The sequence below is a fragment of the Notamacropus eugenii genome, chromosome X, assembly GCF_028372415.1.
Source record: "Notamacropus eugenii isolate mMacEug1 chromosome X, mMacEug1.pri_v2, whole genome shotgun sequence".
NCBI classification, from domain to species: domain Eukaryota; kingdom Metazoa; phylum Chordata; class Mammalia; order Diprotodontia; family Macropodidae; genus Notamacropus; species Notamacropus eugenii.
In genome coordinates, this window is record NC_092879.1 from 70,300,930 (window position 1) to 70,314,887 (window position 13,958).

General features: G+C 39.6%; 1 protein-coding gene across 3 annotated transcripts in view; it reads right to left on the reverse strand.

Annotated features, from left to right (window-relative positions):
* Nucleotides 1–13,958, reverse strand: part of CD99L2 (CD99 molecule like 2) — a 123,673-nt gene that overhangs the window by 50,166 nt on the left and 59,549 nt on the right. For all 3 annotated transcript variants that reach the window (XM_072627089.1, XM_072627091.1, XM_072627090.1), the window contains exon 3: nucleotides 7,123–7,224. In XM_072627089.1, the coding sequence (XP_072483190.1) occupies nucleotides 7,123–7,224 (102 nt within the window). The remainder of the gene's footprint in view (nucleotides 1–7,122; nucleotides 7,225–13,958) is intronic.

Here is a 13,958-nt window from a genome sequence, read left to right on the forward strand (position 1 = left end):
CAGAGTGCAGCCCAGGCTTGGCCACGGGGCACAGCACAGACAGGACTGGAGCAGGTTTCAGGGCATGGAATCACAGGTAGCAGCTGTGGTTCCTAGATTTCTCAACCCACAAACACCAAAGACAGTTTCAAAAGTCTTTGAAAGCTTTTTTGAGATGTGAGATGTGAGAAAGCTCTATGACCTGGGTGAGAGGGATGTGCAATGTGGTCCCAGCCCGAGGGCAGCAGCAGCATCCATTTTTTGAGCCCTCAACAAAAAGACCATGGGGGAATCGAGCAGCTGATCTGGGTCTCAGTCCTCCTGACTGGCAGTCCTGGGATGAGGAGGAGTGCTGGCTAGGTAGAGCTGGTGGTGGCAGTGGAATCATACTCACAGATCCTGGGCAGAAAAGAGTGCTTGTGGTTGCTCACAGACCAGAGTGCAGGCCAGGAGAGGAGTTTACTCCTGTGATTGTGCCACCTTGGAGGAACTGAGAACTTACAGATCCCTAGAGTACGCACTCCACTTGACAAAGGACTCAAATGTCAAGTAACTGGCTGGGAAAGTGCCCAAAACAGGGAAAAAAATAACACTATAGAAGGTTACGTTCTTGGTGAAAACGTATTTTCTTCCATCCTTTTGGGTGAGGAAGAACAAAGCATACCAACAGAGAAAGACATCAAAGGCAAGGTTTCTACGTCCAAAACCTCCACAATAAATATGCAATGGTCTCAGGCCATGGAAGAGCTCAAAAAGGATTTTGGAAATCAAGTAAGAGGGGTGGAGGAAAAACTGGGAAGATGCAAGAAAATCATGAAAAGCCAGTCAACAGCTTGCTAAAGGAGACCCAAAAAAATGCTGAAGAAAATAACACCTTTAAAAATATACTAACTCAAATGGCAAAAGAGGTCCAAAAGCCAAGGAGGAGAAGAATGCTTCAAAAAGCAGAATTAGCCAATGGAAAAGGAGGTTCAAAAGCTCACTGAAGAAAATAGTTCTTTAAAAATTAGAATGGAGCAGATGGAATCTAATGACTTTATGAGAAACCAAGAAATTATAAAACAAAACCAAAAGAATGAAAAAGAGAAGACAATGTGAAATATTTCACTGGAAAAACAACTGACCTGGAAAATAGACCCAGCAGAGATAATTTTAAAATTATTGGTCTACCTGAAAACTGTGAACAAAACAAGAGCCTAGACATCACCTTCCAAGAAATTATCAAGGAAAACTGCCTCAATATTCTAGACTCAGAAGGTAAAATAGAAATGGAAAGAATTCACCAATCACCTCCTGAAAGAGATCCCAAAAGGAAAACTCTTAGGAATATTACAGCCAAATTCCAGAGTTCCCAGGTCAAGGAGAAAATATTACAGGCAGCCAGAAAGAAACAATTCAAGTATTGTGGAAATACAATCAAGATAACACAGGATTTAGCAGCTTCTACGCTATGGGATCAAAGGGCTTAGAATATGATATTCCAGAGGTCAAAGGAGCTAGGATTAAAACCAAGAATCACCCGCCCAGAAAAACTGAGTATAATACTTCAGGGGAAAAAATGGAATTTCAATGAAATAGAGGACTTCCAAGCATTCTCGTTGAAAAGACCGGAGTTGAATAGAAAATTTGGCTTTCAAATGCAAGAATCAAGAGAAACATGAAAAGGTAAACAGGAAAGAGAAGCCTTAAGGAATTCATTAAAGTTGAACTGTTTACATTCCTACATGGAAAGATGTTATTTGAGACCTTTCTCAGTATTAGGGGAGTTAGAGGTAATATAAATATGTAGGTGTGTATGGGTACGTATGTATGTATGTGTATATTATATATGTGTAGGTATGTATATGTACATGTGTTTATGTGTGTATACACACACACACACACACACACACAGAGGGAACAGGGTGAGCTGAATATGAAGGGAGAATACCTAAAAAAAATAAAATTTACTGCTGAATGGAATGTACTAAGAGTAAGAGAAAGGGAGAGGTAGAATGTAGCAAATCATTTCACATAAAAGAGGGAAGAAAGAGCTTTTACAATGGTGGGCAAGGGTGGGGGGGAAGATGAAAGGAAATGATTGAGCCTTACTCTCATGGGATTTGACTTAAGAAGGGAATAACACACACTCAACTGGGTATGGAAATCTATTTTACCCTGCAGGAAGTAAAGGGGTGAGGGGATAGGAGAGGGAAGAAAACAGAAGCGACAGCAAATTGGGGAAAGGGATAATCAGAAGCAAACACTATTGTAGAAGAACAGATCAAGGGAGAGAATGGAATAAATGAAGGGTAGGATAGGACAGAGGGAAATGTGATTAATCTTTTACAACATAAATATTATGGAAGTGCTTTGCACTGTTACACATGTATGACCTAAATTGAACTGCTTGTTTTCTCAATGAGAGTGGGTAGGGAGGGAGGGAGAGAATATGGAACTCAAAGTTTTAAGAATGAACATTAAAATTGATACTATAAACAAATTAGTGGAGCAAGGAATAGTGTATTTATCAGATTTATGGGAAGAATTTTTGACTAAACAAGAGATAGAAAACATTATGAAGTGCAAAATGGATAATTCTGATTACATTAAATTGAAAAGTTTTTGCACAACTAAACCTAATGCAACCAAGATTAGGAGGGAAACAGAAAACTGGGAAAGAATTTTTACAGCAAGCATCTGTGATAAAAGCCTCATTTCTAAACTACATAGAGAACTGAGTCAAATGTACAAGAATACAAGTCATTCCCCAATTGATAAATGGTCAAAGGATATGAACAGGCAGTTTTCAGAGGAAGAAATTAAAGCTATCTACAGTCATATAAAAAATGCTCTAAATCACTATTGATTAGAGAGATGCAAATCAAAACAACTCTGAGGGACCACATCACGCCTATCAGATTGGCTACCATGACAAAACAGGAAGATGATAAATGTTGGAAAAGATATGGGAGAGTTGGAACACTAATTCATTGTTGGTGGAGCTGTGAGCTGATCCAATCATTCTGGAGAGCAATTTGGAACTATGCCCAAAGGGCTACAAAAATATGCATACTCTATGACCCAGCAATATCACTTCTAGCACTGTATCCCCAAGAGATCATAAAAATGGGAAAGGGTCCCACATGCACAAAATTATTTATAGCAGCCCTCTTTGTGGTGGCCAAAAACTGGAAATCAAGGGGATGCCCATCTATTGGGGAAAGGCTGAACAAATTATGGTATATAAATGTAATGGAATACTATTGTGCTGTAAGAAATGATGAACAGAAAGACTTCAGAGAGGCCTGGAAAGACTTATATGATCTGATGCTGAATGAAAGGAGCAGAACCAGGAGAACTTTGTACACAGCAACAACCACAGTGTGCAAGGAATTTTTCTGGTAGACTTAGTACTTCCTTGCAATGCAAGGACTTAAAAAATTCCCAATGGTCTTTTAAGGCAAAATGCCTCCCATATCCAGAGAAAGAACCATGGAATTGGATCATAGAATGAAGCAGATGATTTTCTTTTGTGTTATGTTTTGTTTTATGATTTCTACCATTCATTTTAATTCTTATATGCAATATGACTAAAGTGAAAATGTATTTAATAGGACTGTATGTGTACAACCTATATAAAATTGTATGCTGTCTGGGGGAAAGAGGGAAGAAGTGGGGGGAAGGAAGGGGAGGAAGGGGAGGAAGGGGAGGGAGGGGAGGAAGGGAAAAAAAAATCTAAGCTATATGGTAGTGATTGTAGAACATTGAAAATAAATAAAATAAACATTTAAAAAAAAAAGAAAAAGAAATAATGAACAGGAAGACTTCAGAAAGGCCTGTAAAGACTTATATGAACTGATGCTCAGCAAAAATTGTATGCCATCTCAGGGAGGGAGTGGGGAGGTAGAGGGGAAGAGGAGGAGGGAGGGGAAAAAATCTAAGATAAGTGGAAGCAATTGTAGAACACTGAAAACAAATAAAAATAAAATAAAAAAAGAATGAATGTTAAAAATTGTTTTAGCATGCAACTGGAAATTAAGCTATACAGGGAATGGAGTACAGAAATCTATTTTGTCCTACAGGAAAATAGAGGGGAAGGGGGATGGAAGAAGGGTGGGTAATAGAAGGGAGGCCAGTCTGCAGGAAAGGGTGCATGCGGTGCATGCTGTCCTGGAGTAGGGGGTAGGGAAAGATGGGGAGAAAATTTTGAATTCAAATTCTTGTGGAAGTGATTATTAAGAACTGAAAAATAAATAAATTATATATCAAAAAATTTTAAATTTAAATTTTAAAAAAAGCTCTTTTCTTTACTGAGATTTTGTACTTCTCTTACCATTTGACAAATTCTGTTTTTTAAGATGTTATTTTCTTCAACATTTTTTGTTCCTCTTTTATCAAGCTACTAATTCTTTTTTCATAATTTTCTTGCATCCCTCTAATTTCTTTTCCCATTTTTTAAATGTTTTTTTTTTTCTCACTCTTTCTTAAGCTCTTCCACAAATACTTGTTGGGCTTGTGTACAATCTGCATTTTTCTGTCATACATTGTTTTAAGCTATTTTCACAACATTTTCTTCTTCTGAATTTGTGTCCTGATTTTCTGTGTCACCATAGTAGATCAGCTTCTTTGTTGTTGTTTACTCATTTTTTCAGCCTATTCTTGACTTCGAACTTTATGTTACAGTTAGGCTCTTCTCACCTGGAGAGGAGAAATGGGGAGAATGTACACTGACCCAGGCTACAGGGTTTTTCACACCACTGTTTTCACAGCTAGATCTGGGGAATTTCAAGTATTCAGTACTTCCATGGTGGCATGTTCTGGGAAAAGTGTGATCACTGCTCCCCTGTTCTGGTCCTTACCCATGAAGAGCCCATGCTCCCTTACAGCCAAGCCAAAATGACTAATGCTCTTCTCTGCCCTGGAACTGCAAATAGGCCCCTAATGCTTTGGGACCCTAAGTACTCCTCTCTGTACTAGAACTGCAACCCAGAACTCAGTATGAGCAATGGAGTTCCCAAACAGCACCTGGTCTTGCATGAAGTACTAAGAAAAGGGTCCCCTGTAATCTCTTTCTGACAAGTTGTCCAATCTACTTACTGTCTCCTGAAGAGCTCCTGAAGCTACAGCTGCTTCCTCTGTCATAGCCACCTTCAAGGACCAAAGTTAATGTTTCTGCTACATTCACCAGCCAACTCCCATCCCAGTGTCACAGACCTCTCCAATTGTTCTGGGCTGGAAAATGTCTCACCCCGACATTTCTCGTAAATACCACTCCAGAATGTAACTTAACACATCATTTTAAAGTTATTTGGAGGGAAGTGCTGAGAGAACGCAGCTGTAAAACTCCCTCCATTCTGCCAGCTGGACTCTGCCCTCCTTCTTGCATTTTTTATCTTTTTTTTAACCTATGGATTTGTTCTAATACTTCTCACTGTCTCCTGGAGTTAACAACTTCTGTCTGTCCTATTCTAGTTTTGAGGAAGATTGTTACTCAAGGAAGGTTTACCACTTTCCCTTCCAAGCTATTCCAAGGAAAATATCCTTCCAATTCTTTCCTTAAGAATGTTTATGTCATCACTTACTTCTTGCTTTTTATCCTTCTAAGTATTCATGAAGTACTTGTAGAAATTTTATTTTTGTCTTTGAAAAGAGCTGGCAGTTTTTACAAAGTTACTCTGTCCTTCTTTGAAGAGGATTTCAAGACTGGCAATAGTTTTTTGATACCACTTGGTGTTTTCTTTGATTTATTCATAGCTCCAGCTTTAATTTGTCACCATAAAGATCTGCAATAAAAAGAAACTGAGGCACAAAGTTCTGAGCACAATCAATTTTATTAGTGAGGCTAGCAGCTGCCAATAAAAAAGTGAATCAAGACTCCTTAGACAGTCCAGGATGCTTCTTGCAGCCATAGCAGCCCTTTTATATAGTAAAAAGATAATAGTTTATATGAAGTGTTAAAAAATAATTTTGTGATGAAAACTAAGACTATAACTGGTCTATGGAAAAGGCAAGGGTGGGATTACATGTAGCCTGATATATATGCAGAGATTTTCAGGACCCATGACAACGGGGAAAAAGCCTGAGTTAATCAACATTCTCAGGAAAATCCCACATTGGGTGATCCCCCGCTTAGAGTGGTCTGGTGCTAGACTTATGACCAGGCAGAACATCCTGTGACCACATTAACTCATTCTCCTTTTTCCCCCTCCACCTTTCTAGCGTAAGACATAATGAGTCATGGTTATAACCCAGAGAAAGAGGAAAGTTAAACTCTTATAAAGAACTCAAGCTATCTTACAAATGCTCATGTTAAGAAGCCAAATTGTCTTTTAAAATCAAACTAATTCCTAAGTACTGATTTCAATGAAAGAGCTCATAAGATAGCATTGTGTCCAACTGCTTCACAATCAACAAACTGTGCACAATGAGATCTTATATTCCCTAAATCTTTCTGTTAATCAATAGATGATAAAGATGTGGTTCACTTTACTTATACTCAGTCATTTTTCAATCATGTATGACTCTTCGTGATACCATTTGGGGTTTTCTGAACAAACTAGAGTGGTTTGCCACTTTCTTCTCCAGCTCACTTTACAGATAAGGAAACTGAGTCCAACAGGGTTAAATGACTCGTCTAGGATTACACTGCTAGTAAGTGTCTGAGGCCAGATTTGAACTTATTAAGATGAGTCTCAGTGATTCCAAGCCCAGCACTCCATTTTACAATATACCAGGTACGTTCAGTTGTTTTTCAGTAGTGTATGACTCCTTGTGATACCATTAGGGGTTTTCCTAGCAAAGATACTAGAATGGTTTGCCACTTCCTTCATCAGCTCATTTTACAGATAAGGAAACTGAGTCAAGGATTGTCTAGGGTTACACAGCTAGCGTCTGAGGCCAAATCTGAACTCAGAAAGATGAGTCTCCCTTATTCCAAGCCCATTAGTCTATTCACTGTGCCACCCTGATATCCTATGCCAGGTAACTGCTATTGCTACTACCCCCATTTTGCAAATGATGAAACTAAAGGTCTAAGAAGTGAAAAAGTTAACATGGGGTCATACAGAGATGCTTGGGAGTCTTCTCACAGCAAGAAGCAAATGTAAACAGTACTTAAAAAAACAGAAGACTGGAAACTAGAGAGAAAGCAAATCCACTTACCCAGCTTAACATTCTGATTGGGCTTGCCACTTCCCCGTTTAAATCGTTCAATTCGCTTATACAGGGAGTCAATCAGGTCAAATCTTAAATCTTTAGCAACCCCTAAAGACAGAACAGAACAGAGGTCAATGGAATGCAATGGAACTATCATCTCCATGCAGATAACTCTCAGGTTTATATATTCAAACCTAGTCTTTCTCTTGAATCCTAGTAGAGCACCAACAATTATCTTTTAGATGTTTTGAATTCAATGTGCTACAGATAACTCGAAATCAGTGTATCCAAATGAGGACTCATCATCTAACCCTAACCTTTCCCCTCTTCTGAATTTCCCCATAAATGATGAAGACACTATGATCCTTCAATCTCCAAGGTTTGCAAACTTTGTCATCCTCAAAACATCTCTCCCACTCACCCCACCTAATAAACTTGCCAGGTCTTTTTTTTTTCTGTACTACATCTCTCACTTCAATTCTGCAATCTGCTATCCAGAGATGCCAAATTGATATTCCGAAAGCATAGGTCTCAGCATGTAAAGCCCCTACCTAAAAACCTGCATCGGTGCCAAAAGTAGTAGCACATGCTTATAAACTATGAGATTGGAAAGGCTAGGAGTTTTTTAAGTTCAAGAATTCTACTCTCCGGTAGACCTAAAACTCGTTGGTGTTCCCACTGAGTCAAGCACTGACATGATGAGCCCCCAGCAGTAGAGGGCCATCAGCTACCTAAGGAAGAGAGAAGGTCAAAGCTTCCACACCAAACAGCAGTGGGGTTATGGCCACAGGTGATGACTGTACTTCAAGTAGAGGTCAGATAGGGAGACACAGTTTCCCTTAACAAACTTAAGTGGCTCCATACTGCCCTGAGCATAACATCCTAGGCTTATTACACATTGTTCCGTTAATGTAGTCTACATTCTAACTGATATGACCTACTTGTACCCTCCATGATATCCTCTAAAGCAATTAATCTGCTTTGCCAAATGGTTTGGTGATACCCAATGTAAAAGCAAGTAGGTCTCAAGAATGTGGATCTGAGAATAATCCAGTATTGGAATTTAGAAAAGGATGAATGGAAACAATAAAAGGTGGACAAGGGATTCAAGGGCAAAAGAGAGAATAAAACAGAACTAGCTAACCATGTCGTCAAGATTTTTGTTTGTTTATTTGTTTATTTATTTAACTTTTAACATTCATTTTCACAAAATTTTGGGTTCCAAATTTTCTCCCCTTATGTCCCCACCCCCCACCCCAAAACACCGAGTGTTCTAGTTGCCCCTGTCTGCCAATCTGCCCTCTCTTCTATCATCCCTCTCTGCCCTTGTCTCCATCCTATACCCCTTTACCTGTATTTCTTATTTCCCAGTGGCAAGAACAGTACTCCACAGTTGTTCCTAAAACTTTGAGTTCCAATTTCTCTTCCTCCCTCCCTCCCCACCCCTTCCCTTTGGAAGGCAGGCAATTCAATATAGGCCAAATCTGTGTAGTTTTGCAAATGACTTCCATAATAGTAGTGTTGTGTAAGAACTTATTTCCCTCCATCCTATCCTGTCCCCCATTACTTCTGTTCTCTCTTTTGATCCTGTCCCTCCCCATGAGTGTTGACCTCAAATTGCTCCCTCCTCCCCATGCCCTCCCTTCCATCACCCCCCCCACCCTGCTTATCCCCTTATCCCCCACTTTCCTGTGATGTAAGATAGGTTTTCATACCAAAATGAGTGTGCATTTTATTCCTTCCTTTAGTGGAATGTGATGAGAGTAAACTTCATGTTTTTCTCTCACCTCCCCTCTTTATCCCTCCACTAATAAGTCTTTTGCTTGCCTCTTTTATGAGAGATAATTTGCCCCATTCCATTTCTCCCTTTCTCCTCCCAATATATTTCTCTCTCACTGCTTGATTTCATTTTTTTAAGATATGATCCCATCCTCTTCAATTCACTCTGTGCACTCTGTCTCTATGTGTGTGAGCGTGTAATCCCACCCAGTACCCAAATACTGAATAGTTTCAAGAGTTACAAATATTGTCTTTCCATGTAGGAATGCAAACAGTTCAACTTTAGTAAAGTCCCTTATGACTTCTCTTTGCTATTTACTTTTTCATGCTTCTCTTGATTCTTGTGTTTGAAAGTCAAATTTTCCTTTCAGCTCTGGTCTTTTCATCAAGAATGCTTGAAAGTCCTGTATTTCATTGAAAGACCAATTTTTCCCCTGAAGTATTATACTCAGTTTTGCTGGGTAGGTGATTCTTGGTTTTAGTCCTAGTTCCTTTGACTTCTGGAATGTCCTATTCCACGCCCTTCGATCCCTTAATGTAGAAGCTGCTAGATCTTGTGTTATCCTGATTGTATTTCCACAATACTTGAATTGTTTCTTTCTAGCTGCTTGCAATATTTTCTCCTTGACCTGGGAACTCTGGAATTTGGCCACAATGTTCCTAGGAGTTTCTCTTTTCGGATCTCTTTCAGGCGGTGATCGGTGGATTCCTTGAATACTTATTTTGCCCTCTGGTTCTAGAATCTCAGGGCAGTTTTCCTTGATAATTTCATGAAAGATGATGTCTAGGCTCTTTTTTTGATCATGGCTTTCAGGCAGGCCCATAATTTTTAAATTGTCTCTCCTGGATCTATTCTCCAGGTCAGTTGTTTTTCCAATGAGATATTTCACATTATCTTCCATTTTTTCATTCTTTTGGTTTTGTTTTGTGATTTCTTGGTTTCTCATCAAGTCATTAGCCTCCATCTGTTCCATTCTAATTTTGAAAGAACTATTTTCTTCAGTGAGCTTTTGAATCTCCTTTTCCATTTGGCTAATTCTGCTTTTGAAAGCATTCTTCTCCTCATTGGCTTTTTGAACCTCTTTTGCCAATTGAGTTAGCCTATTTTTCAAGGTGTTATTTTCTTCAGCATTTTTTGGGGTTTCCTTTAGCAGGGTGTTTACTTGTTTTTCATGCTTTGCTTGCATGTCTCTCATTTCTCTTCCCAGTTTTTCCTCCACCTCTCTAACTTGATTTTCAAAATCCTTTTTGAGCTCTTCCATGGCCTGAGCCCATTGGGTGGGCTGGGATACAGAAGCCTTGACTTCTGTGTCTTTCCCTGATGGTAAGCATTGTTCTTCCGTATCAGAAAGGAAGGGAGGAAATGCCTGTTCACCAAGAAAGTAACCTTCTATAGTCTTATTTTTTTCCCCTTTTCTGGGCATTTTCCCAGCCAGTGACTTGACTTCTGAGTGTCCTCTCCACCCCCACCTCGCCTCCAGATCCACCCAGCCAGCACTTGGGGGTCTGAGATTCAAATGCTGCTTCCCAGCCTCAGGGCTTTGGGTGGGGGCAGGGCTGCTATTCAGTGTGAGATTAACTTCAGGTGCTCAGGTCAGGGCAGGGCCACCTCCCAGGCTCAGTTCCCTCAGGGGGTTTATGCAGAGACCTTCAACAATGGATCCAGGCTCCTGCCTGCTTGGGGAGCCCAGGTCTGCTCCTGCCTCTGCTGCTGCCTCCCGAGGGGGCCTGAGTTATGGGGGCACCCCACACCCCTCTCGACCCGCCGAAGAGACCTTCTCACCGACCCTTGTCACCTGTGGGTGGGGGACCCGCGTGGCCGCTGGAGATTCCGTCCCTGAAGCCTGCTCAGATCCGCTCCTTTCCGCGCCATGCCACCGAGGCAGGGTTGGGCTCTGCTCCGGGTCCGGGGCGCGAGGGACCTTTTGCGAGAGGTTTTCAGGCTCTCTGGAGCAGAAATCTCATCTGCTCCGTTGTTCTGTGGCTTGTGCTGCTCCAGAATTCGCCGGTGGTTCTTTTTTTACAGATATTTTACGGGCAGTGGGTTCGGAGGTAGCATATGTGCGTCTTTCTACTCCGCCATCTTGGCTCTGCCCCTTGTCGTCAAGATTTTTAAGCGAGGAATGTGTGGTCGGAGGCAGCAATGGACAGAGAAAAAAGAGTGGGATGGAGTTACTGAAAGTAGGACTTAAGGACAAAAAAAATTTAGAAAGGAAAAACAAGAGATGCCAAGAGCTGCCAATCCTACTAAGTGATATTCTGACTGATTTCATACTTCTGGATTGTGGAGGAGGGATGCCTGCAGGTTCAAATGAGATCAAGGGCCTGAGAAGTCCTAAAAGTGATTGCAGTACACAAGAATCAAGTCCAAATGGATATATGTTCTAGGTATAAATACTGATACTATAAACAAATAAGGGGAGCAAGGAATAGTGTATTTGTCAGATCTATGGAGAATGGAGAAATTTTTGACCACATAAGAAAGAGAATATTATGAAGTGCAAAATGGATAATTTTGATGACATTAAATTGAAAAGTTTTTGCACAAGCAAACACAATGCAACCAAGATTAGGAGGGAAACAGAAAACTGGGAAAGAATTTTTATAACTACTCTCTGTGATAAAGGCCTCATTTCTAAAATGTATAGAGAACTTTGTCAAATTTACAAGAATGCAAGTCATTCTCCAATAGATAAATGACCAAAGGATATGAACAGGCAGTTTTCAGAGGAAGAAATTAAAGCTATTTACAGTCATATGAAAAAATGTTCTAAATCACTATTGATTAGAGAGATGCAAATCAAAACAACTCTGAGGGACCACATCACATTATCTACCAGATTGGCTAACATGACAAAACAGGAAGATGATAAATGTTGGAAAAGATGTGGGAGACTTGGAACACTAATTCATTGTTGGTAGAGCTGTGAGCTGATCCAACCATTCTGGAGAGCAATATGGAACTATTCCCAAAGAGCTCTAAAATGTACATATTGTTTGACATAAGAATATCTTTGACAAAGCAGTATCTCTTCTGGGGCTGTATCCAAAGAGATCATAAAAATGGGAACAGGTCCCACATGTACAAAAATATTTATAGAATCTCTTTTTGTAGCGGCCAAGAACTGGAAATCAAGGGAATACACATCAACTGGGTAATGGCTGAACAAGTAGTGGGATATGAATGTAATAGAATACCATTGTGCTATAAGAAATGGTGAACAGTTGACTTCAGAAAACCTGAAAAGACTTACATGAACTGATGTTAAGTGAAGTGAGCAGAGCTAGGAGAACATTATACACAATAACAGCCACAATGTGGGAAGACTGTTTCTGGTAGACTTAGCCTTTCATAGCAACGCAAGGACGTAAAACATTCCCAAAGGACTTGTGGCAAAATGCCATCCACATCCAAAGAAAGAACTATGGAATCTGAATGCAGAATGAAGCAGAATATTTTCTTTTGTGTTATATTTTGTTTTGTTTTTTCTCACAGTTTCTCCCATTTGTTTGAATTCTTCTATGCAACATGACTAATGTGAAAATGAGTTTAATAAGAATTTATGTATAGAACCCATATAAAATTGCATACCAACTTGTGAGGGAAGGGGGATGGAAAGGGAGAAAATTTAAAACTTATGGAAATGGTTGTTGAAAACTGAAAACAAATTAACTTTTTTAAAAAGATGAGAAAAAAATCCCCCAGGAAAAAAAAAAGAATGTACGTGTAGAACCCTTCCCCCAAAAAAAATTGGTTTTGAAAAAAAGTGATTGCAGTGGAAGGAAGATGTAAATCATCAAAGTTGTAGGAGTTCATGAACTAGAAAGCCTGGGTGTTAAAGAGGCCATCTGAAGTCATCAATGAAAATGGCAGGGGTTGGGGTGGAAGTTAAAACTCCTCGAAAAAGCAAAGAGAATGACTAAAAGAACAAGTCTTCAAACCATTTCTTCCACATTTTAAAAAACTGAAAAATATTTTTAATTAATTGCAGATAGGCTCTTTGTGAACAGCTCCATGCTAGAATTTACTATCTACTGGACAAATCAGAGAAAGGTAGAATCTGACTATAAATTCGAAGAAGAGTGATGACTAGCTGCATCAAGTCAATGATCTCTTAAAATAATCAAATCTATTCATACCAAGTGATTCGCAAAAACAAAATCAAAAAGCATTCTTTGCCTCTCACTACACAGCTGCCAGAAATAGGGCCCTCCAATTACAACTAATGATATAGCATCCCCCACAATTAAAACAGAACTTGCAGGGCTTCCCAGACACCGTTTAACAATGAAACTAAAGTTTTGGTGACATACAGAGATGATTTAAAAACTTATGGGAAAGTCCAGCCAGTCAAATACTGGGTTTTTTTCACCTTCCATACTGATTTTCTTCTCTTATTTATAAAAGGCTCCTAGAGCACAAAAAATCCCAGTTAACTAAGGGTTCTGGTTCATCAGGTTCTAATGAGAGGTGTTTTACCAGATTCAGAAAAAGCACCTTGTGAACTCACAGTCAAGATAGAGGTTTCCCTATTTCAGGCATTGTCTCTGGCTGTCCAACATGCCTGGAATGTTCTCTCTGCTCATCTCTGCCTTTTGGATACCCTGGCTTCCTTCAAGACAAAAGTAACGTACCACTTTCTACAAGAAACCTTTCCAATTCTCTCTTAATTCAGGTGTCTTCCCTCTGATAATTACTTCCTAACTATCCTGTACATAGCTTGTTTATACGTACCTGTTTGCCTGTTGTCTCATCCATTAGACTGTCAGCTACTCCAGGACAGGGACTGTTGTACCTCTTTGTGTACTCCTAGTGTATACCCCATTAAGCACAAATGCTTAATGACAAGTTGACAAACTATTTGTGATGTTACTTAAGATTCCCCTTGATTATATGTCACAATTATCCTATCTTTACATCTTTACTCCTCCACTCCAACATAATATGTAAATATGAAATGTTTCCTACATATTATATTAGATCTATTTGTAATAATGCATTCAAATACACAAGAATGTGGGTCACAAAAACGTTTTAAAAAGTCTCTCAACCTTGCAAATAA